Genomic DNA, 27,685 nt, shown 5'->3' on the forward strand with positions numbered 1-27,685 from the left:
TTCAAAATCTGAACAAATTGGACAGGCTTGCATGCTGTTCAAACAGTTGAAGGGGTTTCCTAACGATTCAACTGTCTACCATGTTAGCAAGCAAATATGCAGAAAAAATATATACAACGCAACATGTAAAGTGTTGGTCCCATGTTTCATGAGCTAAAATAAAAGATTCCAGGAACTATCCATACGCACAAAAAGCTTCTCTCAATTTGGTGCACAAATTTGTTTACGTCCCTGTTAGTGAGCATTTCTCCGTTGCCAAGATAATCCATCCACCTGACAGGTGTGGCATATCAAGAAGCTGATTAAATAGCATGATTGTTACACAGGTGCACCTTGTACTGTGGACAAAATGCCACTAAAATGTGCAGTTGTGTCACACAACACAATGCCACAAGTTGAGGGAGTGTAAAATTAGCATTCTGACTGCAGGAATGTCTACCAGAGCTGTTGCCAGATAATTGAATGTTAATTTCTCTACCATAAGCAGTCTCTGTTGTTTTAGAGAATTTGCCAGTACGTCCAACCGCAGACTACGCTTAACCACGCCAGCCCAGGACCTCCACATCCGGCTTCTTCACCTGCGGGATCTTCTGAGACCAGCCAGCCGGACAGCTGATGAAATTGAATATTTCTTTAATAAAGCCCTTTGATGGGGGGGAAAGTCATTCTGATTGGCTGGGCCTGGCTCCCCAGTGGGTGGACCAATGCCCTCCCAGGCCCATCCATGTCTATGCCCCTGCCCAGTCATCAGGGCCTAATACATTTATTTTAATTGACTGATTTCTTTATATGAACTATAACTCAGTAAAGTTGTTGAAATTGTTGCATTTATATTTTTGTTCAGTACAGTACAGAGCTGGCTAGATTCCCATAGAGATGAGCTGGCTACTCACTAGCTGGCTACTCACTAGATTCCCATAGAGATGAGCTGGCTACTCACTGGATTCCCATAGAGATGAGCTGGCTACTCACTGGATTCCCATAGAGATGAGCTGGCTACTCACTAGATTCCCATAGGGATGAGCTGGCTACTCACTGGATTCCCATAGAGATGAGCTGGCTACTCACTAGATTCCCATAGAGATGAGCTGGCTACTCACTAGATTCCCATAGAGATGAGCTGTCTACTCACTAGATTCCCATAGAGATGAGCTGGCTACTTACTAGATTCCCATAGAGATGAGCTGGCTACTTACTAGATTCCCATAGAGATGAGCTGGCTACTCACTAGATTCCCATAGAGATGAGCTGGCTACTCACTAGATTCCCATAGAGATGAGCTGGCTACTCACTAGATTTCCATAGAGATGAGCTGGCTACTTACTAGATTCCCATAGAGATGAGCTGGCTACTCACTAGCTGGCTACTCACTAGATTCCCATAGAGATGAGCTGGCTACTCACTAGCTGGCTACTTACTAGATTCCCATAGAGATGAGCTGGCTACTCACTGGATTTCCATAGAGATGAGATGGCTACTTACTAGATTCCCATAGAGATGAGCTGGCTACTCACTAGATTCCCATAGAGATGAGCTGGCTACTCACTAGATTCCCATAGAGATGAGCTGGCTACTTACTAGATTCCCATAGAGATGAGCTGGTTACTCACTAGCTGGCTACTCACTAGATTCCCATAGAGATGAGCTGGCTACTCACTAGCTGGCTACTTACTAGATTCCCATAGAGATGAGCTGGCTACTTACTAGATTCCCATAGAGATGAGCTGGCTACTCACTAGATTCCCATAGAGATGAGCTGGCTACTCACTGGATTCCCATAGAGATGAGCTGGCTACTCACTAGATTCCCATAGAGATGAGCTGGCTACTCACTAGCTGGCTACTCACTAGATTCCAATAGAGATGAGCTGGCTACTCACTAGATTCCCATAGAGATGAGATGGCTACTTACTAGATTCCCATAGAGATGAGCTGGCTACTCACTAGATTCCCATAGAGATGAGCTGGCTACTTACTAGATTCCCATAGAGATGAGCTGGCTACTCACTAGCACGTGGGCTTGTGCTTGAGAGATGGTTGAGACCTGTGTTAATTTTCTATAATGCCTGCTATAATAAGTTAGTCATTATTAGTGTGTGTGTGTGTTATGCATGGCTCTGGTTAAATTTGTAACAAAAGCGTATTTTCAGACGGACTTGAAAGCGACAGTGATTTTTGTAAAAAGCTGATAAAAATAATGTAATTATTAGTGGGTCTGATGGTTGTGGAAGGTTTATATCTAGCCTAGGTATAACTTAACAAGCCCTGAATTAATTACATTATAGCTGACTGTTTTAAATGCATTTGACTGTTAAATTGTACAACAAAGAGAAAACATTTAATCTTTATATATTGTGAATTAGCCATAAGTTTGAAAAAAATATATAATAGTAATGGAGATATAATTTTTAGGCGAAATCGCCCCAGTCTTATTATGTATACATGAATTGCTGTGAATGTGTTGAATTGCTGTCTAATAAGAAACTGGTCGTAGTTACAGTAAAGCATTAGGAGTTATATTGTTTTATTTCAACAAACCTTGAAAAATCATTGCATTTCTTCATAAACAAAATCATTCTTAATTCATTCTTCTAAAGGAGAAGGTATAAATACATGATTGAATCATCTTTTAAAAAGGTTAATGATCAACAGAGAGAGTCAGGTGAGTGCAGCGCCACCAGACTTGACTGATCTAGTCTACAGAGAACTATGGGCTGTAAAACACTGAGCTAAGAGCCTCCATTCGGCAACGCTCTTCTTTACACACTCAAAAGCTACCAATAATACAGTCCATTTGATTTCAGCTAAAGCGTAGGCAGGCTGTCAGCCCTCAATCTTCAAGCCCAGTCCTTCTGCTCATTCAAGGCTATATACAGTGAGTGATAAAGTACCAATCAGAAGTAGTAACCCACCCATTCTTTAAATCATACTGTATGAGTACGGTCGTCAGTCAAGAGACTAAATGCATTTTTTTAGAACCAAACTTGCAATAGGATGGATGCGGTAACTCCCCAGCCCTTGATCTGAAAACTATCACAAAAGAGATGTAAATAAATGCACATACTAATATACTACAGGTTAAGGCAATACAATTCAGTTCCTGATACCTTTAAAATTACTGACATGGAATTAAAGCTGCTCCACACGACGTCTCATCTTCAGTACCTCCCCACCCCAGCCACCTCTCCCTTATCAACACATCGACTTCCATCTAAAGTCACAACCAGGAATTACACCTTCACATTCTGCTAAACGGTCTTTTTAAAAAACAATCATGAAAAGACAAAGATAACATATAGGATCCAGCCTGACAGTGCAATCAATCCCAGAAAAATGACACATTAGGAAAAGCCCTTGTTCTGTACATATGGCACGGCCTTTTCCCACCAGATAGGATGGAAGAAAAGAGGTTAAGATAAGAACCCTCTAATACACAGAAGAGCACAATACTACTGGTGTCTAAGTACCTGTCTCATACTGGTGTCTGGAAGTACTTCCTGTCATACTGTCTCTACTGGTGTCTAAGTATTTAATGTCTTATACTGGTGTCTGGAAGTACTTAATATCTCATACTGGTGTCTGGAAGTACTTCCTGTCATACTGTCTCTACTGGTGTCTGGAAGTACTTCATGTCTCATACTGTCCCTACTTGTGTCTGGAAGTACTTCATGTCTCATACTGTCCATACTGGTGTCTGGAAGTACTTCATGTCTCATACTGTCCCTACTGGTGTCTGGAAGTACTTCATGTCTCATACTGTCCATACTGGTGTCTAGAAGTACTTCATGTCTCATACTGTCTCTACTGGTGTCTAAGTACTTCATATCTTCACCCCTCTTTATACTTCAATTGGTCCATATTTAAGCTAGGACCCCGGTACACAGGCGGGAGGTGGGGGCGACACTGTACTAGCTAGCTAGCTAGGACCCCGGTACACAGGCAGGAGGTGGGGGCGACACTGTACCAGCTAGCTAGCTAGGACCCCGGTACACAGGCGGGAGGTGGGGGCGGCACTGTACTAGCTAGCTAGCTAGGACCCCGGTACACAGGTTGGAGGTGGGGGCGACACTGTACCAGCTAGCTAGCTAGGACCCCGGTACACAGGCAGGAGGTGGGGGCGACACTGTACCAGCTAGCTAGCTAGGACCCCGGTACACAGGCGGGAGGTGGGGGCGACACTGTACCAGCTAGCTAGCTAGGACCCCGGTACACAGGCGGGAGGTGGGGGCGACACTGTACTAGCTAGCTAGCTAGGACTCCGGTACACAGGCAGGAGGTTGGGGGGGGGGCGACACTGTACCAGCTAGCTAGCTAGGACCCCGGTACACAGGCGGGAGGTGGGGGCGACACTGTACTAGCTAGCTAGCTAGGACTCCGGTACACAGGCAGGAGGTTGGGGGGGGGGCGACACTGTACCAGCTAGCTAGCTAGGACTCCGGTACACAGGCAGGAGGTTGGGGGGGGGGGGGGGGCGACACTGTACCAGCTAGCGAGCTAGGACCCCGGTACACAGGCGGGAGGTGGGGGCGACACTGTACTAGCTAGCTAGCTAGGACTCCGGTACACAGGCAGGAGGTTGGGGGGGGGGGGCGACACTGTACCAGCTAGCGAGCTAGGACCCCGGTACACAGGCGGGAGGTGGGGGCGACACTGTACTAGCTAGCTAGCTAGGACTCCGGTACACAGGCAGGAGGTTGGGGGGGGGGGCGACACTGTACCAGCTAGCTAGCTAGGACTCCGGTACACAGGCAGGAGGTGGGGGTGCGACACTGTATTAGCTAGCTAGCTAGGATTCTGGTACACATGCAGGAGGTGGGGGACGACACCGTACCAGCTAGCTAGCTAGGCCTCCGGTACACAGGTGGGAGGTGGGGAGACACACAGGCAGGAGGTGGGGGGCGACACTGTACTAGCTAGCTAGCTAGGACTCTGGTACACAGGCAGGAGGTGGGGGGCGACACCGTACCAGCTAGCTAGCTAGGACTCCGGTACACAGGTGGGAGGCGGTGCGACACTGTACCAGCTAGCTAGCTAGGACTCTGGTACACAGGCAGGAGGTGGGGGCGACACTGTACTAGCTAGCTAGCTAGGACTCCGGTACACAGGTGGGAGGTGGGGCGACACTGTACCAGCTAGCTAGCTAGGACTCCGGTACACAGGCTACTTTTGAATAATTCACACTTCTACCTCACCACAAGTTAACAACCTCCCTCCTAAACCCCCTATTCCACTTCAGTGTAGCATTTAGTATAATTAGGTTAGATTAGGCTGATAGGACCAGTCCCCAGCTAAATGAGCTGTTCTCTCTCTTTTTTGGGGATATTTAAAAAGTACAGTCAAACTATTCTGTATAAAAGTTTGTACTTGCAAATTATTGATTGCATTTATAACACATTGAACAATCCTTTTGCATAATAATTCATGTGGGTTCTTGTTTCTTAACTTCCTGTCTCTTTCCGGCTCTTCTTCTTCTGGGACGGCTTGGGAGCATCGAAGCTCGGGTCGGATATTTCTGAAGAGAAAAGAATGGACAATGTGTCAAAAACAGAAATACATGATATTTATTATGGAAAAGCAAGTCAGCAGTAGTGACACCAACCATTGTAAGAAAATAGTTTGGCTTCACAATGAGAGAGATCTGATCTGCCTTCTGTTCAGTGTTGATACACATGAGTAGCAACACACTGACTGTCCCAAAATGGCACCCTATTTAGAAAGTAGTGCGCTATAAAAGGGAATAGGGTGCCATTTTGGACGTAAACTATGGTTAAGGTTGCTACTACTAGTATCTTACTCTGTGAGGACGGCTGGGAGATGGACTGTTTGGTCCCTGCTGGGGGAAGTGCTGAACTCTCCACTGGTGTGACTGTCATGCTGTCAGAGGTCACCTGTACAGAGAAGGACAAGTCACACCATGTCATAGCTGGTTACACAACACACCACAGTCAAGGGGCTGAGTCCCAAATAGCACCCTTTATAGTGTACTACTTTTGACCAGGGGTCTTGGTTAAAAACACTGCACTACTGTATATAGGGAATAGGCTGCAAATATGACCAGCAACACACCTTTTACATCCTGTTTCAACTGCTCAAGACGTTACAATGTTACAGGACACTGGAAATACAACACATAATTCCATGTCATGTAGAATACATAGATATTCATTACAGCTTTTTTAGCCATTTGGCATGCAGACACGCCTGTCACCTGGCCTGTAGCACCACACGCCTGTCACCTGGCCTGTAGCACCACACGCCTGTCACCTGGCCTGTAGCACCACACGCCTGTCACCTGGCCTGTAGCACCACACGTCTGTCACCTGGCCTGTAGCACCACACGTCTGTCACCTGGCCTGTAGCACCACACGTCTGTCACCTGGCCTGTAGGACCACACGTCTGTCACCTGGCCTGTAGGACCACACGTCTGTCACCTGGCCTGTAGCACCACACGTCTGTCACCTGGCCTGTAGCACCACACGTCTGTCACCTGGCCTGTAGCACCACACGTCTGTCACCTGGCCTGTAGGACCACACGTCTGTCACCTGGCCTGTAGGACCACACGTCTGTCACCTGGCCTGTAGGACCACCTTCCTCGACTTTCTTCTTCCTCTTCTTCTTCTTCTTGGACCTGGCAGCCCCCCCGGCAGAGTCATCCTTCTCCTTGTCATCGTCTGACCCCTGTGCCCCCTGGGGGTGGTTGGGTGCAGGGTCCTGGGGCGGGGGGCCGGGGGCCTCTACCACCGGGGGTCCCTCATAGTTCCCCCACAGCTCCGTAGGGGCGTTCCAGTCTGAGCTGGGGTCCGCTGCTGCAATACCGCCTGGAAACAGAACAGAGTTACCCCACCCAGCGAAGGCAGAAATCACAGCACAGTTGCTATATTTACTCTAAACTAATTGTTGCTTACTTAATCCTGACCACTCATCAGAAGGAGAGGGGCATTCCCACTGCAGCTCAGAGGCAGGATGGGTGATGTGCTCTGGAGGAGACAGACAGACAGACGGACAGACACAGACAGACAGTGCATCTTAGCCTTCCTCAAACCATACAAAATAGTCAATTCTACAGTCCCTGACATCAGTGATAAGTGTTAATCACCTATAGTCTTCAGTCCAAGTACAGAGGGTAATGTGTTTAGTTCAGTCTTCATCCTCCCATCAACCCCACTCCACGACCCTGGAAGGAATAAACCAATAGAGACTGTTGTTATCACAGTACATCCAGAAAAACACAAAAGCTTTGAAATTCAGTTGGCATTCTCAAATCCATCTAACAGATGGAAACGTTAAGGGGCCGATTCAGACTTATGAATGTATACCATTCGTACACACATCTCAGTATTTGGTATTCAGACTTATGAATGTATACCATTCGTACACACATCTCAGTATTTGGTATTCAGACTTATGAATGTATACCATTCGTACACACATCTCAGTATTTGGTATTCAGACTTATGAATGTATACCATTCGTACACACATCTCAGTATTTGGTATTCAGACTTATGAATGTATACTTTTCGTACACACATCTCAGTATTTGGTATTCAGACTTATGAATGTATACCATTCGTACACACATCTCAGTATTTGGTATTCAGACTTATGAATGTATACCATTCGTACACACATCTCAGTATTTGGTATTCAGACTTATGAATGTATACTTTTCGTACACACATCTCAGTATTTGGTATTCAGACTTACCTTATAGTAAGTACCACAGTATGAGTCATAATACCCATAAAACCTAGCAGTCAAACAGGGCAATTTTTCAAATCCTTTATTGCAGTATTTGTTATTCCCATATGGAATTTTAGAAACCCATGTAGGTTTACCCTGGCGTGGCGTTTTGATAACCATGTAAATCTCTCTGGGACAAGGTGACTTTTATCATAATATCCGCTTATAATTCACCCACCCCCCAAAATGAAACGCTAATTAGCTGCTAATGTGGCTAACAAATGCCATGATGATCTGGACGAGACTGACGAATCGAGACAAAGGGAAGAATCTCTGGATTAACTATCTAATGTTAGCTAACTGTAGTGTGACGTTTCCCAGCGAGAAAACCAAATAAACTATCTCAAACAGAAGAGGGAACTAACAGAATCATCAACAACCAAAACTAAACAGGTGGGGGGGTGGGTTCTAGGGGAGGTTCTGAAAGATGACTAGCAACAACAACTGGGACCTAAAAGACACCCACCATTAGACCCACTAAATTTACCCAAGAAGAGGAAAACAATTAAAACCCACACCAAGGAAGCAAACAAAGTGGAGCAAAATGAAAACAATGAAGATCAGATAAAGGATTTTTAAAATTGTATTTTTTTTATAAGACAACTGAAGCACTAGGCCATCCACTTATCCACTCTTAAATATCACCTGGGCCAGCAAAGGTGTAACACATACTGACTAACGAGGTAACACCAAATCGGTGCGCCCTATGTGCTAATGTCCAATCTCGAAATATAAATGGAAAAACCGAAGACTAACAGTAGTAAAGATTAAATAGGATAAATTGCTTTAAAAATGTACAATTCTGTTAACAGTCTTTTGTAAGTTTTAATTGACAAAATACCTGTTAGCAAAGGTGTCAGGAGCGTGCAGGGATTTGTAGTTTTGCATTTTGTTTACTTTGATGCTAATTAGCATTTGTCAAATCAGAGTAAATAGAGCCGAATATATTGATAGAAGTCACCTTTGTCCTCGATTTACATGGTTATCAAAACATCTCTCTACACTCTACACAGCCCTTATTTTAAATGTTTCTAAAATCCCCCATGGGAAAAATAAATGGTGGGAAAACGATTGGAACCATTTCCGTTTGACCACTAGGTTTTATGGGTATCTACTGTGGGGCTCAATTCAGTCGTGTAACACGCCCTGTAGGTGTGGCTACCTTGCCCACTCTGAATAAATGTAATTTAAAGAAAGTCATCTAAATATGTGTCTCCAGTTCAGCACCAAATGGTAGATTGAAAAATACTCTGATTGTGTAGATTATTTAGGTTTAGTTATGTATTTAAACTGGCCTGGAAAGCCTTCACACAAAATAAAGAAAATGGTGGTTTGATTCGTTCAGTTCTTCAACCCATGGTAATGTTGGAAGATTAGTGTACATATAATTATAACAGGGAGAACACTGTACAAAACTAGGTTATACTCTCGTCTATTGCCTGCACTAATCATGGAACTGTGTGATGACAGTCAACTATTGTGCCATGCGTCGGGTTCAAACTGTTAGGTCTTGAGCTGCGCTGCATAAAGATTTAATTAGCCGACATGTCTTTTATATCAATATTATCAACTGGTACTAATGATTCTCAGCAACATGGCTGTGACAGCGTTTAAAGGAAGCAAATGATATGGTGGGCTATACCAACTGATGGGAACAAGGGTATTAAATGGAATGATAAGGTAGGCTCTGCCAAATAATGGGAACCAACAGCACAACATTTGATGTTATTGACCATAACCTGTTTGGCTTTTCAACCTTAGCCGTAACTAGCCAGGTACAGTGCACTCTTGGTTATTGTCCAGCCATGTGGTCCAGTGCTGCAGAGGAAGGCCTAGTTAAGCTGCAGCTGGCCCAGAACAGAGCGGCACGTCTTGCTCTTCATTGTAATCAGAGGGCTGATATTAATACTATGCATCCCAGTGTCTCTTGGCTAAAAGTTTAGGAAAGACTGACTGCATCACTTCATGTTTTAATAAGGAACAATGTGTTGGAAATTCCAAGTTATTTGCAGAGTCAACTTACACACGGCACTGACACACTGTACTGACCTCCATATGCATTACAGTGCATATTTTAACAGCAAGTTAAACGCCTTCACATCAATAATCCTCAAAGCATGATCTCCATGTTCACAAGATGTATTGAGTTGAAACAGCATGAAACTGAGACAAAGACAATAATGTCTGCATAAACCAATGTAATCTGTCCTAAAATACAAACGGGATATGAATGTAACATGATATTTTGCTCACACTGACAACAAGTAAAAGCTAGGCTAACATACTGTAGCAATTAAGCTAGTGCTGTCCATCTATTCCACAAAGTACACATACACATCCAAATAATGCTCTGAAAGGAAAGATGTATGCGAAAGGAATGAAAATACTAACTGACAAAGCTTCCTAAGGCATACAACGTAATGGATGGACGAAGATCGTAGGCAGACAACAGAAACATATTTTCTCGGTAAAGGAAAATACTCCAGATCAACACTAGGGGGAGCTAAATTCAAGGTTAGTAATATAGGTAAGTACTAGAACTCTGAACCACTGATAACTATGGAATGTCCATATAAGAGAACTTGTTTGTTTAGACCTCTGGAGGGAGGAGAAGGACCGTCTCTGTGACGGGCCTAAGAAAGAACTTAGTTCCTTCTTGCTTGCAGGGTCTAACCTCAACTTTTCCATCCTTGCCGGGGAAGACCTGAGTTACCAGTCCAACAGGCCATTCATTGACTTGTTTGTCTTTGAGGAGGACAATGCTTCCAGGCTCAAGGTTGGGCTGGTTTGACTGCCACTTCCTTCTTATCTGAAGTGAAGACAGGTATGGTTTCCTCCACCTATCCCAGAAGGTATTTGCAAGATGTTGAACCTGAAGTCACTGCCGCTTAAAGAGGTCCTTGGCTCCATAGTCACCAGCAGAAATCGAAGTGATACTCACTTTCTGTGTGAGGAGAGCAGCAGGTGTAAGTATGAGGGGGTCATCTGGATCTGTAGAGACTGGAACCAGAGGTCTGGCAATGATGATGGCAGCCACTTCTGCCATCAGAGTAATGAGTGTTTCGTGACTTAGCGTTGAATGACCCTGTTGGAGGAACATAGCAAGGAGAATCCTGGATTCTACACCAATCATCCTCTCCCAGGCACCACCCATGTGAGAGGCATGTGGGGGGGTTGAATATCCAGATGCAGCCCTGTTCTGACAGGTAGGTATCCACAGAGTCGTCGTTGATGTTCGAGGGGATCTTATGTTCCTTGCAGGCCCCAATGAAATTGGTCCCACGGTTGGAGTGAATCTGCTTTGCTGGGCCTCGGATCAAGAAGAAACCCCTCAGAGCGCTGATAAAGCTTGATGTATCCAGTGACTCAAGGATTTCAATATGAACGGCTCTCACGCTCATACAGGTGAATATGACGGCCCACCGCTTACTGTGGGCGAGGCCTCTTGTCTGGCGAGAGGCAACGGTCCATGGACCAAACACATCCAGGCCGACATGGGTGAACGGAGTTTCGGTGGAAAGATGATCAGCAGGAAGGCTGGCCATCTTCTGTGCCTAAGGAGGACAGTGAAGTCTCTGACAGGTGACACTGGTGGATGATGCTGTTCACGCACCTTTTGCTGCCAACTATCCAAACACCGGTTGTACGGCTGGCTCCCTCTGCGAAAAGGCATCCTTGATGTTGGATCCGTTTGTGTCTCACCAGTAAAGTTGCGACGTGATGCTTCCCCGGGATGATCAGGGGGTTCTTCTCGTCATGTCCATGTTTTGCTTCTGTGATGCGACCCCCAACTCTCAGGAGGCCGTCTTTATAAGTTAATGGATCTAAGGCTCTCAGATAGCTTTTATAAGGATTTTTTTCCTGGTTCCTGATCCACTCAAACTCTCTTGGATTGATTTCCTCTTGGACTGTCTGTATGACAATATCCTTTGACTGAGAGAATCTGTCTGGTGTGCATGCTGTGACAGTAGTGCCAGCCCTTATAGTTGCTGTTTTTCCCCGCAGTAGTGTTGATAAAGAGACGAGGGACGTGGACGAGGTGAGTGATGGCACGAGTCGGCAACTTCCACGTGGAGAACCTTGAAAAGCGTAAGGAAGTTGTCTTCGGGGGGGAGGTTGATAAGCTCAAAAGCATCCCTTTCAAGACAGAGACCGGCGTGTCAGAAACGCTGGGCCAGAGAGCCAGGTTGTGTCAGAGGTCTGCTGATCTGTAGGTAGATCTCCTTATCCGATGGACTCAATTACTGACAGACGTAGAAACGCCTAACACCACCCAGCTGTTTGTGTGGAAGGTTGTATCATCAATCTCAATGTCTATTTCTGAGGTGATGAGCCCGGCCAACTCGACTGCTGCGCAGAGTTCCAACCTTGGAATCGTGTGTTCTGGGTGTGCCGTCAGTTTTGCTTTACCCATAACAAAAGCCCATGTGACTCAATCCTATGACGTCTGTCACTGAGGTAGGCACTTGCGGCTATTGCCTTTGTGGATGCATCCGAGAATATGCATAGTTCTCTTCGTCTCGCTTCATAGGGTGAGACCTTAGTATAGGCCCAAGGGATATGGAGGTTACATAGCTCTTTCAAAGACTCTCTCCATGCAACTCATGGCTCCTCCATTTCTGGAGGCAGGGGGGAGTCCCATTCGCCATTGTGAGCTCCCTGAGAATAGACTTGCCTTGAATGGTGACAGGGGCCACAAATCCCAGAGGGTCGTACAGACTGTTCCCAGTTGATCGCACTCCTCGGTGTGTGAAGGGCTTCTCATCTTCGGCTACCTTGAAGGTGAAAGTGTCGGTCCTGAGGTCCCATTTGAGACCCAAGCTGCACTGCATAGGCAGACATGGCCTATTATGACCCATCCGAGGTCAAACTTCTGGGCGAAAGATAAGTCATGGGACCCATTAACTTATTTGCGCACCTTGTAGACTCTGGTAATGTCTCTTCTAAGAAGGAGCATGATGAGAGCCTTGGGTTCGAGTTCTGGGATGAGGTGAGCATGGTGGAGCGCTACGTCTGGAGTTGGTTTCTCAGATCGGTTGTTCTGGATCTCATTACACTCGATGAGAGCTGGCAGCGGAAGACTGACTTGCCCATCCATAGATTCTACCTGGTAGCCGTTGGCTCTTCTTCCAACTGTCTCCATCACTCCAGCGCAGGACTAAGGGAGTAGGGAGAGCTGGGGCCTTGTACCCTGAAGATATCGAAGAACCACCAATGAATGATCTGTTGCTTTGCTCGTCGAGGATGGTATAGAATTTCACTGCTCTCTCTCGGTTGCCTGTTGGGTAGATTTTGACAAGGCAGATCTCAGAGCAAGACCTGTCGGTGAGGTTCCTACCGCAGACTTGCGTACACTGAGACGTAATGTCGAAAGGAGGTGTGAGCTCTCTCTCCCCACTGTGCTCTGTAGGAAGGTCTGCTTTTTGACCGAGGGGGGTGGTCCTGACTGAAGGGCGGTAAAAACCCACAACTTAGGATAGGGAGTAAAAAGAATATGGAGCAAAACGAACAGGGAAAACCAAAACTCAGACTTCTTTCAACCTTATATAGCTTGAGCATTAATTCACACCTCAGCTGATGTGAAGTGTAGCTCTCCCCAACATCTATCACGCTCCAATGAAGCACTGGGCTGGGTCAGCCACTCCTAAATAGCACCTGGGCCAACACAGGTGAAACACCTTCCCACCTTCCCACTAACAAGACACCAATGTGCTAAAATGCTATACGTGCTAAAAGTCCAAAATAAAAAATAAAAAAAATAAAACAACTTTAACAGTACCAAGATGATGACTCCACCATCCAAACCCAAGCCTAGGTTACCTTCAGTGTCCTATCCCCAGGTGGGTTAGGGTTAAGTCCAGTAGGTTACCTTCAGTGTCCTATCCCCAGGTGGGTTAAGGTTAAGCCCAGTAGGTTACCTTCAGTGTCCTATCCCCAGGTGGGTTAGGGTTAAGCCCAGTAGGTTACCTTCAGTGTCCTATCCCCAGGTGGGTTAGGGTTAAGTCCAGTAGGTTACCTTCAGTGTCCTATCCCCAGGTGGGTTAAGGTTAAGCCCAGTAGGTTACCTTCAGTGTCCTATCCCCAGGTGGGTTAGGGTTAAGCCCAGTAGGTTACCTTCAGTGTCCTATCCCCAGGTGGGTAGGAGTGGTTTTCCAACTTTTCTTGCCCAGGGACTCCCACCCAGGCAAACCGGTGACCCAGAGATCCCATAATATGATATGTTAGCAACAACAAAGGTCACATCTTGTCTTATCAGGTGAATGATAATGGCAAGTACAAGTAATCAACATTTTTAAAATGAATAGATGGTCAATTTTCATTATTGTGACCTCCCCAAAGTGAATTGGAAGAAGAAGTGTAAACTAACAGTATATTAGCTAGAAAGGCATGCTGAAAATTTGCTTTACAATACAACAACATTTTCTCTATGCTGCAAGGAATTCAATTCCTTCAGTGTCCTGTGCCCAGGCAGGGTTAGGTGTGCCGAGGTAAGGTTAGGGTTAAGCCCAGTAGGTTACCTTCAGTGTCCTGTACCCAGGTAGGGTTAGGTGTGCCCAGGTGGGTTAGGGGTAAGCCCAATAGGTTACCTTCAGTGTCCTGTCTCCAGGTGGGTTCAGAGTTCAGGTGTCGGGGTCCTTTAGGGATGGCCGGCCACTTCTCCACATCTGAAGAGCATATATGGGTGGGCAGCTTCATGGAGATATCTGGCCACCCTCCACCGTTCACTGACGGCTCCTCTCTCCAGCTGGTGGACACTAGAGGGAGGGAGACATGGATCGGTCAGTGTTACTTTGGCTTAGTGAAAATGTTATCCTTCCATGGACACACTCAGCTGGATGCAACAAGCGGTGTTCTTCACAGGAAAGGACAGTCCAGGATAAAATATGTCTGTACAGGATTGAACAGTTCAGTTATTGACGGGACAAGAATCAGACCAGGAGACAGCGGTACTTTACCTGGTGTCGTGAAAGAATCTCCTTTCCCAGGCCTCAGGTGCAAGGGCTCTAAGGGGGAAGAGAAGACACTGTCTCAATGGAGAGAACAAACTAAAGAGCCCTCCTCAGGAGATCACATAACACCGGAGCCCTCCCCAGGAGATCACATAACACCAGAGCCCTCCTCAGGAGATCACATAACACCGGAGCCCTACTCAGGAGATCACATAACACCGGAGCCCCCCTCAGGAGATCACATAACACCGGAGCCCCCCTCAGGAGATCACATAACACCGGAGCCCCCCTCAGGAGATCACATAACACCGGAGCCCCCCTCAGGAGATCACATAACACCGGAGCCCTACTCAGGAGATCACATAACACCGGAGCCCTACTCAGGAGATCACATAACACCGGAGCCCTACTCAGGAGATCACATAACACCGGAGCCCTACTCAGGAGATCACATAATACCGGAGCCCTCCCCAGGAGATCACATAACACCGGAGCCCTCCTCAGGAGATCACATAACACCGGAGCCCTACTCAGGAGATCACATAACACCGGAGCCCTACTCAGGAGATCACATAACACCGGAGCCCTTACTCAGGAGATCACATAACACCGGAGCCCTCCCCAGGAGATCACATAACACCGGAGCCCTCCCCAGGAGATCACATAACACCGGAGCCCTACTCAGGAGATCACATAATACCGGAGCCCTCCCCAGGAGATCACATAACACCGGAGCCCTACTCAGGAGATCACATAATACCGGAGCCCTCCTCAGGAGATCACATAATACCGGAGCCCTACTCAGGAGATCACATAACACCGGAGCCCTCTCCAGGAGATCACATAACACCGGAGCCCTCTCCAGGAGATCACATAACACCGGAGCCCTACTCAGGAGATCACATAACACCGGAGCCCTTACTCAGGAGATCACATAACACCGGAGCCCTACTCAGGAGATCACATAACACCGGAGCCCTCCCCAGGAGATCACATAACACCGGAGCCCTACTCAGGAGATCACATAACACCGGAGCCCTCCTCAGGAGATCACATAACACCGGAGCCCCCCTCAGGAGATCACATAACACCGGAGCCCTACTCAGGAGATCACATAACACCGGAGCCCCCCTCAGGAGATCACATAACACCGGAGCCCTACTCAGGAGATCACATAACACCGGAGCCCTCCCCAGGAGATCACATAACACCGGAGCCCTACTCAGGAGATCACATAACACCGGAGCCCCCCCCCAGGAGATCACATAACACCGGAGCCCTCCCCAGGAGATCACATAACACCGGAGCCCTACTCAGGAGATCACATAACACCGGAGCCCCCCCCAGGAGATCACATAACACCGGAGCCCTACTCAGGAGATCACATAACACCGGAGCCCTCTCCAGGAGATCACATAACACCGGAGCCCTACTCAGGAGATCACATAATACCGGAGCCCTCCCCAGGAGATCACATAACACCGGAGCCCTCCTCAGGAGATCACATAACACCGGAGCCCTACTCAGGAGATCACATAACACCGGAGCCCTCCTCAGGAGATCACATGACACCGGAGCCCTCCCCAGGAGATCGCATAATACCAGAGCCCTCCCCAGGAGATCACATAACACCGGAGCCCTCCCCAGGAGATCACATAACACCGGAGCCCTCCCCAGGAGATCACATAACACCGGAGCCCTACTCAGGAGATCACATAACACCGGAGCCCCCCTCAGGAGATCACATAACACCGGAGCCCTTACTCAGGAGATCACATAACACCGGAGCCCCCCTCAGGAGATCACATAACACCGGAGCCCCCCTCAGGAGATCACATAACACCGGAGCCCTACTCAGGAGATCACATAACACCGGAGCCCTCCCCAGGAGATCACATAACACCGGAGCCCCCCTCAGGAGATCACATAACACCGGAGCCCCACTCAGGAGATCACATAACACCGGAGCCCTCCCCAGGAGATCACATAACACCGGAGCCCTACTCAGGAGATCACATAACACCGGAGCCCCCCTCAGGAGATCACATAACACCGGAGCCCTTACTCAGGAGATCACATAACACCGGAGCCCCCCTCAGGAGATCACATAACACCGGAGCCCCCCTCAGGAGATCACATAACACCGGAGCCCCCCTCAGGAGATCACATAACACCGGAGCCCCCCTCAGGAGATCACATAACACCGGAGCCCCCCTCAGGAGATCACATAACACCGGAGCCCCCCTCAGGAGATCACATAACACCGGAGCCCTACTCAGGAGATCACATAACACCGGAGCCCTCCCCAGGAGATCACATAACACCGGAGCCCTCCTCAGGAGATCACATAACACCGGAGCCCTACTCAGGAGATCACATAACACCGGAGCCCTACTCAGGAGATCACATAACACCGGAGCCCCCCTCAGGAGATCACATAACACCGGAGCCCCCCTCAGGAGATCACATAACACCGGAGCCCTCCTCAGGAGATCACATAACACCGGAGCCCTCCTCAGGAGATCACATAACACCGGAGCCCTACTCAGGAGATCACATAACACCGGAGCCCTACTCAGGAGATCACATAACACCGGAGCCCTACTCAGGAGATCACATAACACCGGAGCCCTACTCAGGAGATCACATAACACCGGAGCCCTACTCAGGAGATCACATAACACCGGAGCCCTACCCAGGAGATCACATAACACCGGAGCCCTCCTCAGGAGATCACATAACACCGGAGCCCTTACTCAGGAGATCACATGACACCGGAGCCCCCCCCAGGAGATCACATAACACCGGAGCCCTACTCAGGAGATCACATAACACCGGAGCCCCCCTCAGGAGATCACATAACACCGGAGCCCCCCTCAGGAGATCACATAACACCGGAGCCCCCCTCAGGAGATCACATAACACCGGAGCCCTCCCCAGGAGATCACATAACACCGGAGCCCTACTCAGGAGATCACATGACACCGGAGCCCTCCCCAGGAGATCACATGACACCGGAGCCCCCCCCAGGAGATCACATAATACCGGAGCCCTACTCAGGAGATCACATAACACCGGAGCCCCCCTCAGGAGATCACATAACACCGGAGCCCCCCTCAGGAGATCACATAACACCGGAGCCCTCCCCAGGAGATCACATAACACCGGAGCCCTACTCAGGAGATCACATAACACCGGAGCCCTACTCAGGAGATCACATAATACCGGAGCCCTACTCAGGAGATCACATAACACCGGAGCCCCCCTCAGGAGATCACATAACACCGGAGCCCCCCTCAGGAGATCACATAACACCGGAGCCCCCCTCAGGAGATCACATAACACCGGAGCCCCCCTCAGGAGATCACATAACACCGGAGCCCTACTCAGGAGATCACATAACACCGGAGCCCTCCCCAGGAGATCACATAACACCGGAGCCCTCCCCAGGAGAGGAGTGAAATTAGTTTCAGGTGTTCAAACCCAACTAAAAAGGGAGCGAAATATGACATGCTTTGGAATAAACTGGCCCTATAAACGGCTTCATACACATACGTCTGTTCAATGTAGTACATTTTTTAACTACACACCAGTACATATCCTTGAGAGCCTCTGGCACACTTTGTGAAGACAAAAGACACAGTGAGTCAGTGCTAGGGTTGCAAGCTCTCAGTAACTTTCCCAAAATGCCCAGAGTCACAGATTTTCTATTTATTCCTTACTGATTCTGATGATCTTCCAACCAGGATTTCTGGGAGACATGGGAAAGTTACCAGACTAATACAGATGGCATACCTCTGTTCTTCCTGTTGACCGGGGCGGTGAGAGGAGGCTGTTCCACCTGGCGGTGAGGTACCGCCACCCCCTCCGGGCTTCCTGACCCGTCAGGCCCCTTCTCCTTCCTCTTCTGCTGCCGCTTCTCCCGGTTACTCACCTTAGTCTCCCACGCACCTGGAAGAGAGAGCAGGGGTTTGGCTTCTTTAAATCTACTAGGATTATAAATGTTGTTCCACCTGGAAGAGAGAGCAGGGGTTTGGTTTCTTTCAATCTACTGGGATTATAAATGTTGATTCACCTGGAAGAAAGAGCAGGGGTTTGGTTTCTTTCAATCTACTAGGATTATAAATGTTGTTTCACCTGGAAGAAAGAGCAGGGGTTTGGTTTCTTTCAATCTACTAGGATTATAAATGTTGTTTCACCTGGAAGAAAGAGCAGGGGTTTGGCTTCTTTAAATCTACTAGGATTATAAATGTTGTTTCACCTGGAAGAAAGAGCAGGGGTTTGGTTTCTTTCAATCTACTAGGATTATAAATGTTGTTTCACCTGGAAGAAAGAGCAGGGGTTTGGCTTCTTTAAATCTACTAGGATTATAAATGTTGATTCACCTGGAAGAAAGAGCAGGGGTTTGGTTTCTTTCAATCTACTAGGATTATAAATGTTGATTCACCTGGAAGAAAGAGCAGGGGTTTGGTTTCTTTCAATCTACTAGGATTATAAATGTTGATTCACCTGGAAGAAAGAGCAGGGGTTTGGTTTCTTTCAATCTACTAGGATTATAAATGTTGATTCACCTGGAAGAAAGAGCAGGGGTTTTGTTTCTTTCAATTTACTAGGATTATAAATGTTGTTTCACCTGGAAGAAAGAGCAGGGGTTTGGCTTCTTTAAATCTACTAGGATTATAACATTTTGTTTCATCTCCCTACCTTTAAGAGATCTGGGGTGAATTTTCCCCTAGGTAAAGATGTAGGATCAGCTTCCCCTCCCACATTCTAACATTGAGGGTATTTCCAAGGTAACGGATTTGCGGCGAGACTGATTTTCCACTTCGAATGTATGCCAAATTAAAAAAATAATTTCGAAGTTTAACAAACCATAAAACTCTATGCACAAGGACTACTTATAACATTTTACAAAAACATTTACTGAAAGAGCTGTGCATTTGCAAAGTTTGGTAACAGAATTTCAGTAAAATCACACAAAAAGTTGTGTCCACGTTTTCCAAAAACTCTTAAATATCTACTCTGGATTAAGATAAAAAAATGTCTGCAGAAAGAAATGGGGTGTCAGCTATGATATGACACATTGAAAAAAATATATTTTGGGTTAATGAACTACAGTAAGTGAAGTGGATTTATACCCAGTAGCAGACTAGTGATAACGAAGCGTGGATCCTTGATCTGAACTATACAGAAATCCATAATTACAGATATGAATAGAATTCTCTTCATGGTGATGTATCCTAAATAGATACACTAAAAAAAGGTAGAAATACACAATATCCTCCTTTGCATATTTTGGTATTATTCTACACACTGGCTATTATATTAATGAGCCCAAACATAACCAAATTTGGTTGGTCCGGACCAAATCTGAACCAATCATAGACTTCCATGTTTCTCAAGTTTGGACATCAACGCATAGTAGATTAGACTACAGTCCAGTACTAGTGTTGTCATGATATCAGAAATTTTACTTCGATACCAGGTTTAAAATTTCATGATACCTGATACCGTCATGACACAAAAACAAAGGCGTATTAGCCAAAAAGTCCCAGAACTACACTTTATCCAGACAAATAATCTCAGCTACTGTGCTGTTCAATATCAAATCAAATTTATTTATATAGCCCTTCGTACATCAGCTGATATCTCACCACTAGGCTACCCTGCCGCCCCAACAACACAGGTTAACACACATTCAATAGGAGTATGAATGCATCGAGTTAGTCAGCTTGTTTTAGCTGGTATCATGGTGCTATAGATGACAAACAACCCCATAGCATTTGCCAAAAAAATCCATCCTAAATGTAAGAGAACATATGTTATTGTACTGATTAACATTTGCATAGAAGAAGCTCTCTCTTTTATAAAAAGTGTGCACTGTTTCTAAGAAAGTAATGACGTTATTCACGAGGCAGAACGACATGAGGCAGAAGGACATGAGGCAGAAGGACATGAGGCAGAACGACATGAGGCAGAACGACATGAGGCAGAACGACATGAGGCAGAACGTGGCTGTGGAATCTAGTGGAATCCAGACGGGAAGCGAGGCAGAACGTGGCTGTGGAATCTAGTGGAAACCAGACGGGAGGCGAGGCAGAACGTGGCTGTGGAATCTAGTGGAAACCAGACGGGTGGCGAGGTAGACAAAGACGTGATTAATAAAGTTTTGGGGACAATCAGCTTTGAAATCAGTATATTTTGCACTATGGTTAGCTTATCACAAACCAAGTAGTAGGGTAGTGAATTAATGTTAGTGTCAGCCTGTTGATCAGGCTGTTGATTGTGGTCTGTGGAATGTTGTTCCTCTCCTCTTCAATGGCTGTGTGAAGTTGCTGTATATTGGCGGAAACTGGAACATGTGGTTGTACACGTCAATCCAGAGCATCCCAAACATGCTCAATGGGTGATATGTCTGGTGAGTATGCAGGCCGTGGAAGAACTGGGACATTTTATTCATGTGCATGTATGGCCTTTTCAAGTTTTATGTGTGCTTATTTTTTTATTTTTTTTAAAGGTAAAATTAATAATGGTGAAACATGAGGTGATAACTTGGGACATGGGGCCGTACATTACCATGCTGAAACATGAGGTGATGGCCGCGGATGAATGGCACGGCAATGGGCCTCAAGATCTCATCACGGTATCTGTGTGCATTCAATTGGATTTTATCGATGGCAATTTGTGTTCGTTGTCAGTAGCTTATGCCTGCCCACACAGTAACCCCACCATGGGGAACTCTGCTCACAACGTTGACATCAGCAAACTGCTCAACCACACGAAGCCATACACGCTGTCTGCCATCTGCCTGGTCCAGTTGAAACCGAGATTCATCCTTGAAGAGCACACTTCCCCATTTGACAGAAGTACCCGACATAAATTCTAGTACTGAACCTATTTTTTTTGTTGTATCAAAAGTGCATTAGTTTCAGCATACTGTAAAAAACTATTCAGTCCAGTCCACTAGTGTACTCAACTCATGTGCTCTACATTAAAGTACTCTTACTTTACTGTGCTGTCCAAACTTGTGAACCCAACTGTGGTTTGTGACTACTTTTATTTCCCATTGTAGCAAATGTAAAATTGCAGAAATTCTGTTACCAATTTTCTAACAGAATTTAGTTTTAATCACTTAATTCATAAACAAATTTGATATCAAACAAATTAATTGATAGGTTCTTTACTTATTACTTCTGTGAACTTTCATTATCCTTCTTCATGGGGGAGATTTGTTTTAAATATCTTAAATATGTGGGCTTTTGGTAATGGAATTTCAAGGCACAAGGCAATGTTTCTTAAAACGTACATAAGGAAAAAAAAATGTCAAACTAAATATAAGTGTTCATATTAGTTGGCAGGGGTCTGTACGTCAACATTATTGTGTTTATTTATACCTTCTTAGACTTCAGGTAGATGTTTCCTTTTCCTGTTTGACCAGAAATTTAAAGCATTTGCTTTTTCCTATTTTTTAGGTTGGAAATGTAAAATACAGGGCATTGGGAAAGTATTCAGACACCTTGACTTTTTCCACATTTTGTTACGTTACAACCTTATTATAAAAGGGATTGAATATTTTTTCCCAGCAATCTACACACAAGACTCCATTATGACAAAGCAAAAAAAGGTTCTTAGAAATTTTTGTAAATGTAATAAAAATAACTGAATTTTTTTTTCTTCATTTACATAAGTATACAGACCCTTTACTCAGTACTTTGTTGACGAACCTTTGGCAGCGATTACAGCCTGGAGTCTTCTTGGGTATGACACGACAAGCTTGGCACACCTGTCGCCTAGTGGTTAGAGTGTTGGGCCAGTAACTGAAAGGTTGCTGGATCGAATCCCCGAGCTAACAAGGTAAAAATCTGTCGTTCTGGCCCTGAGCAAGGCCCTGTTCCCCGGGCACCGAAGCCGCACCTCCCTGGTTCAGAGGGGTTGGGTTAATTGCGGAAGACACATTTCAGTTGAAGGCATTCAGTTGTTCAACTGACTAGGTATCTCCCTTTACCTGTATTTGGGGAGTTTCTCCCATTCTTCTCTGCAGATCCTCTCAAGCTGTCAGGTTAGAAGGGGAGCGTCGCTGCACAGCCATTTTTAGCTCTCTCCAGAGATATTCGATCAGGTTCAAATCTGGGCTCTGGCTGGGGCACTGCCAATTTTGCAGGTTTTCCTACTTACAAAGCATGTAGAGGTCTGTAATTTTTATCATAGGTACACTTCAACTGTGAGAGACGGAATCTAAAACAAAAGTCCAGAAAATCACATTGTATGATTTTTAAGTAATTAGTTTGCATTTTATTGCAGATTCAGTCTTCCCAGCCTGGTGCAGGTCTACAATTTTGTTTCTGGTGTCCTTTGACAGCTCTTTGGTCTTGGCCATAGTGGAGTTTGGAGTGTGACTGTTTGAAGTTGTGGACAGGTGTCTTTTATACTGATAACAAGTTCAAACAGGTGCCATTAATACAGGTAACGAGTGGAGGACAGAGGAGCCTCTTAAAGAAGAAGTTACAGGTCTGTGAGAGCCAGAAATCTTGCTTGTTTGTAGGTGACCAAATACTTATTTTCCACCATAATTTGCAAATAAATTCATTAAAAATCCTCATGTGATTTTCTGGATTTTTTCTCTCTCATTTTGTCTGTCATAGTTGAAGTGTACCTATGATGAAAATTACAGGCCTCATATTTTTAAGTGGGAGAACTTGCACAATTGGTGGCTGACTAAATACTTTTTTGCCCCACTGTATATAAATATATATATATAAATAAATGTTAAAACATTTCTAAAAACCTGTTTTCGCTTTGTCATTACAGGGTAGTGTGTAGATTAATGATTTTATATATTTTTAAATAAGTCTGTAAAGTAACAAAATGTGGAAAAGGGAAGGGGTCTGAATACTTTGCGAATGCACAGTATATACACACACATTTTAAATTTCTCACAAATACAAACGATCATAGCTTTCATTTGTCAGCTACATTTTATGACATACACATGGTTTTCGGGTACTCCCGTAAAGCCCAGCTCATTGGCTATCTAGCTATCTTTGTTTGACCCCGATTGGTGCTTATTTGACAAAGATTGTCATTCAAGTGATGGCTGCCCGCGTCATCGGCGTGCCATGAAGTCGTCGCTCTCTGACCAAATATGATGTCCTATAGGATATACTACACCCCTAATGAAATAGTGAAGTTTTGTTACCTTCTAGGATCTCTGAGGAATAGATACAAACGTGATTTGACTCGTTCAAACAACGTTTAGGGTTAGATTTTCACAGACTCCCTTCTTTGCAAATTGAACGAGTGGAAAAACAAAATCGATTGTGCATGCTATATAGACCTTTTTAGGATATGAAAAATTATTTTATCTAACAAAAAGACACTTCATGTTATCTCTGGGACCCTTTGGATGATAAATCAGAGCAAGATTTCAGAATGTAAGTACACATTTTACCTTCAGAGGTGAATTTATCAAACCTATCTGGGTGAAAACTTTTGTTGTTAGGAGCTCTCCTCAAACAATAGCATGGCATTTTTTCCACAGTATTAGCTACTGTAAATTGAACAGTGCAGTTATATTAACAAGAATTTAAGCTTTCAGACGATATATAGACACTTATATGTACAGACGTTTGATGTTTCTCTAAAATCGGTGATCACAACGAGCTGAATGGCCAAACAACTGCCACTTTCCAGATGAAGTTTGGAAGTCCTGGACTGGACCAGAACCATTAGTCATAACCTCTCACCCATCTGACTAAGCAAGTTCAGTTGGACACTAGGGTTGCATCCCAAATTACACCCTAGTCCCCATATAGTGCACTATGTAGGGAATAGGGTGCCATTTGAGACTTGTCCTGTGTGTCACTGCCTAATCCCCTAACAATGCCATTGTGGCCTCATACAAGGGTCTTCTACGGCACAGTCTGAATGAAATCAGTAGAATTCTGAAGGATACATTTAGCTACAAGGGTTTAAAGAAGTCAACCAAGGTGCCGGGTTCATACAGGGGTTAAGGGTCATACCATCATCAGGCTCTTTGCCATCGCCAGCAGAAACCCTCATGGCTGGTTTCACCTCGGGTTTGGCTTTCTTCTTGGTTTTCTTCACCTATTCAATTAAAAAGACAACAAAAAGTCAAACTTTCAAAAAGTGCAAGCAACATTAGTCCTTATTGTCATTCACTGGTAATGGGTGTATTGAAATGATTTATATATACACACACAACTGTGTTGAAGCCACAGTGTCTCCTTCGGCACAAAGCAATAGAAATACATTCATTAAAATGTGGAGACAGGGCTTTCATCAACTAACTACTGTGGAGACAGGGCTTTCATCAACTAACTACTGTGGAGACAGAGCTTTCATCAACTCTAACTACTGTGGAGACAGGGCTTTCATCAACTCTAACTACTACAGATGCAAGGATCGCTTAGTCTTTTGGAATTGGATAAATACATTCCCCTCTTGTCATCCAAAATAGACTTTCAGAAGACTTAAACATACGTTACTGTTAGGTACAAACCTCAGTTGTAATCTCTGGGGAAGGTTTGGTAATTTCTTCTGTCACTTCCTCCTGAGGCTCTGGAACTGTTCGTCCATTATACTGAGCCTTCTGTTGAGAGAGAAACGACAACATGTGAACTATTTCTGAAGCCGTGTGTGAGTGACAAATAACATGATAAACCAAGACATCAGGCAGGCGGTGATCAGACAAGCTATCGTTAACCAGCCAGGCAGCTTACTACCGCAAACTAGCTAAATTGACTAGTTAGTTAAACTTGCATGTCTTAGTACTAGTTAGGTGATTTATGATTCACATGGAATTGAAAGCAAACTAACATTACATGAGAATACGACGACTCATACTAACGAAGAGAGCTATCTACACGGTAAACTTTCAAAACAAAGATCATAGAAATGGTTTCGATATTCAGCTAGCTAGTTTGCCAGTGCCACGACAATGGCCATTTACAACCGGCTAATATGTGAAGCTACCTTTTCAGTAGATTTCTTTTTAGTCTTTTTATTTTGTGCCTCGGGCTTCACAATCTTATTCACTTGGGCCTTGAGGGAATCACCACTGTCTTGTGTAACCGGAGCTCCTAGCTTTTTCCCACCGAAGAGTCCGCTACAGACCGCGGCCCACGACAGGACCAGCAGCCCCACCGCGGCCGCCGCGGAGAGAATCGCCCATGACGGGTACAGCTCAGGCGTCAGTCCCAATTCCACCCCAAACTCCGATCGGATATATCCCTCCCCGGTGGATAACAGCTCTCTGAGACGACTGGATATCAATTCGGCTTGCTCAATAGCTGAAGTTTGCCAGTCCGTTGCCATCTTCTCAAAGCGCCAGCTAGCATGTAGCTTAGCCACTGCTAGCACCACTAACTTGTTAGCTACCGCTGCTAGCTGGGGGAGGGGCTTGGACGGACTGACGAGCTGTTTACAGGGCGGCGGGCGGCGGGGAGGGGCTTGTACGGTCTGACGAGCTGTTTACAGGGCGGCGGGGCGGGGCGGGCGGCGGGGAGGGGCTTGTACGGTCTGACGAGCTGTTTACAGGGCGGCGGGGCGGGCGGCGGGGAGGGGCTTGGACGGTCTGACGAGCTGTTTACAGGGGGGCAGGGTGGGCGGCGGGGAGGTGCGGGCGGGCGGCGGGGCACCCGGAAAAGGCCAGGTACGTCATCGAGAGAAAGCGGGGACCGAGGAGCGCCCTGATAAAATCGGGATATATTGTATAAAATACTTCTTTGTTTTTAGAATATTGGTTCCGAAATAATATCCTATTGGTGAGACAACTTGTAAATGCAGAGTTTAAAAAAATTATAGTTATAAGGAATTTTGATCACTTTACAAGATCCCTGAAACATCTAAAGATTTTGCAATTGTTTTAGATACCATTCCCTCAGGTGTTGCTTTATTATTCAGGAATGGTTAAGACCTGACCCTCAGAGCCTACCTTCCGTTAACCCGGTTGACTCATCAGTAGGAAAGATTTGGTTCTCTTTTGGTCCATTCAACAACAGAACGATATGAGTATGTTGTATCTACACCCTTAACTCATGCCTTATTGGAACGTTCAATTGATATTATCTGTTGGGGAAAAGTTTGGATGTTGCCACACACATACCTACTTGTTAACAAAATTAAGGAAGTTTCCTTTCAAATTATTCATAACTATTATCCTGCCAACCACTATATGAAGAAGTTTAAGGAAAACATAAACTCAAATTGCTCCTTTTGTAATGACCACCCAGAAACGGTGTTACATCTTTTTTGGCATTGTGTTCATGTAAGAAAACTGTGGAAAGACATCAGTAGATTTATAATCAAACACATTTATGAAGATTTTACACTATTATGGAGAGATGTACTGCTTGGATTCTTTACCTACGATAGAAATAAGCTGAAACAATTTTATGTCATTAATTTCATTATTCTTTTGGACAAATTTCATATTCACAAATGTAAATTTACAAACAAAACACCACATTTTCTTACATTACAAAAATAAATTGAACTATATTTTAAGACAAATACAAAAGCTGTGTGTGCTCCTTAATAAGGTCCTGTGTAATGTGATATTGTAGCCCTTCTTCTGTGACCCATAGCTCTACTCCCTTAAGTCATGTTTGTTTGGCTGCTCAGCCTACCCAAGTTATCCCTCACCCATCATAGCCCTGCCATTCCAAACCAATCGGAGCGCTTTGAAATGCGCATCTAGATACTGCACCCGCCCACTCAGGTCAGAGTCTTCTGAAGGGAGAAGATGCACATTTGAGGACTTTTTTTTATTGTCGACAGTAACACCAATGTGTGATTGTGCTTGCATCAAAATGTAAGTTCAGGGGGAATTTATTAGTGAGTTTACATGCTGTGTAAAAGTAGGTAATTACCACTAATTACTTCCTGTTACTTTGCTAAGTTTCAGCCATATGTTCTACTGTATGGCTGTTACTATTCTTCAGTCATGTTTTGAGCCCCATATTGTTTGGGGG

The 27,685-nt window shown here is 45.4% G+C and overlaps 1 protein-coding gene across 1 annotated transcript; it reads right to left on the reverse strand.

Annotated features, from left to right (window-relative positions):
• Positions 1 to 2,496: 2,496 nt before the first annotated feature.
• Positions 2,497 to 26,106, reverse strand: LOC139373876 (metadherin a). Its single transcript, XM_071114972.1, has 11 exons — positions 25,686 to 26,106; positions 25,213 to 25,302; positions 24,713 to 24,797; positions 18,489 to 18,644; positions 14,700 to 14,747; positions 14,331 to 14,498; positions 7,098 to 7,175; positions 6,907 to 6,978; positions 6,572 to 6,819; positions 5,794 to 5,887; positions 2,497 to 5,511 (listed from the first exon to the last, which is right to left on the reverse strand). The coding sequence occupies exons 1-11, from the start codon at positions 26,025 to 26,027 to the stop codon at positions 5,438 to 5,440; spliced, it is 1,455 nt and encodes a 484-aa protein (XP_070971073.1). The 5' UTR covers positions 26,028 to 26,106; the 3' UTR covers positions 2,497 to 5,437.
• Positions 26,107 to 27,685: the final 1,579 nt, after the last annotated feature.

This window comes from Oncorhynchus clarkii, chromosome 18 (genome assembly GCF_045791955.1).
Source record: "Oncorhynchus clarkii lewisi isolate Uvic-CL-2024 chromosome 18, UVic_Ocla_1.0, whole genome shotgun sequence".
NCBI lineage: Eukaryota > Metazoa > Chordata > Actinopteri > Salmoniformes > Salmonidae > Oncorhynchus > Oncorhynchus clarkii.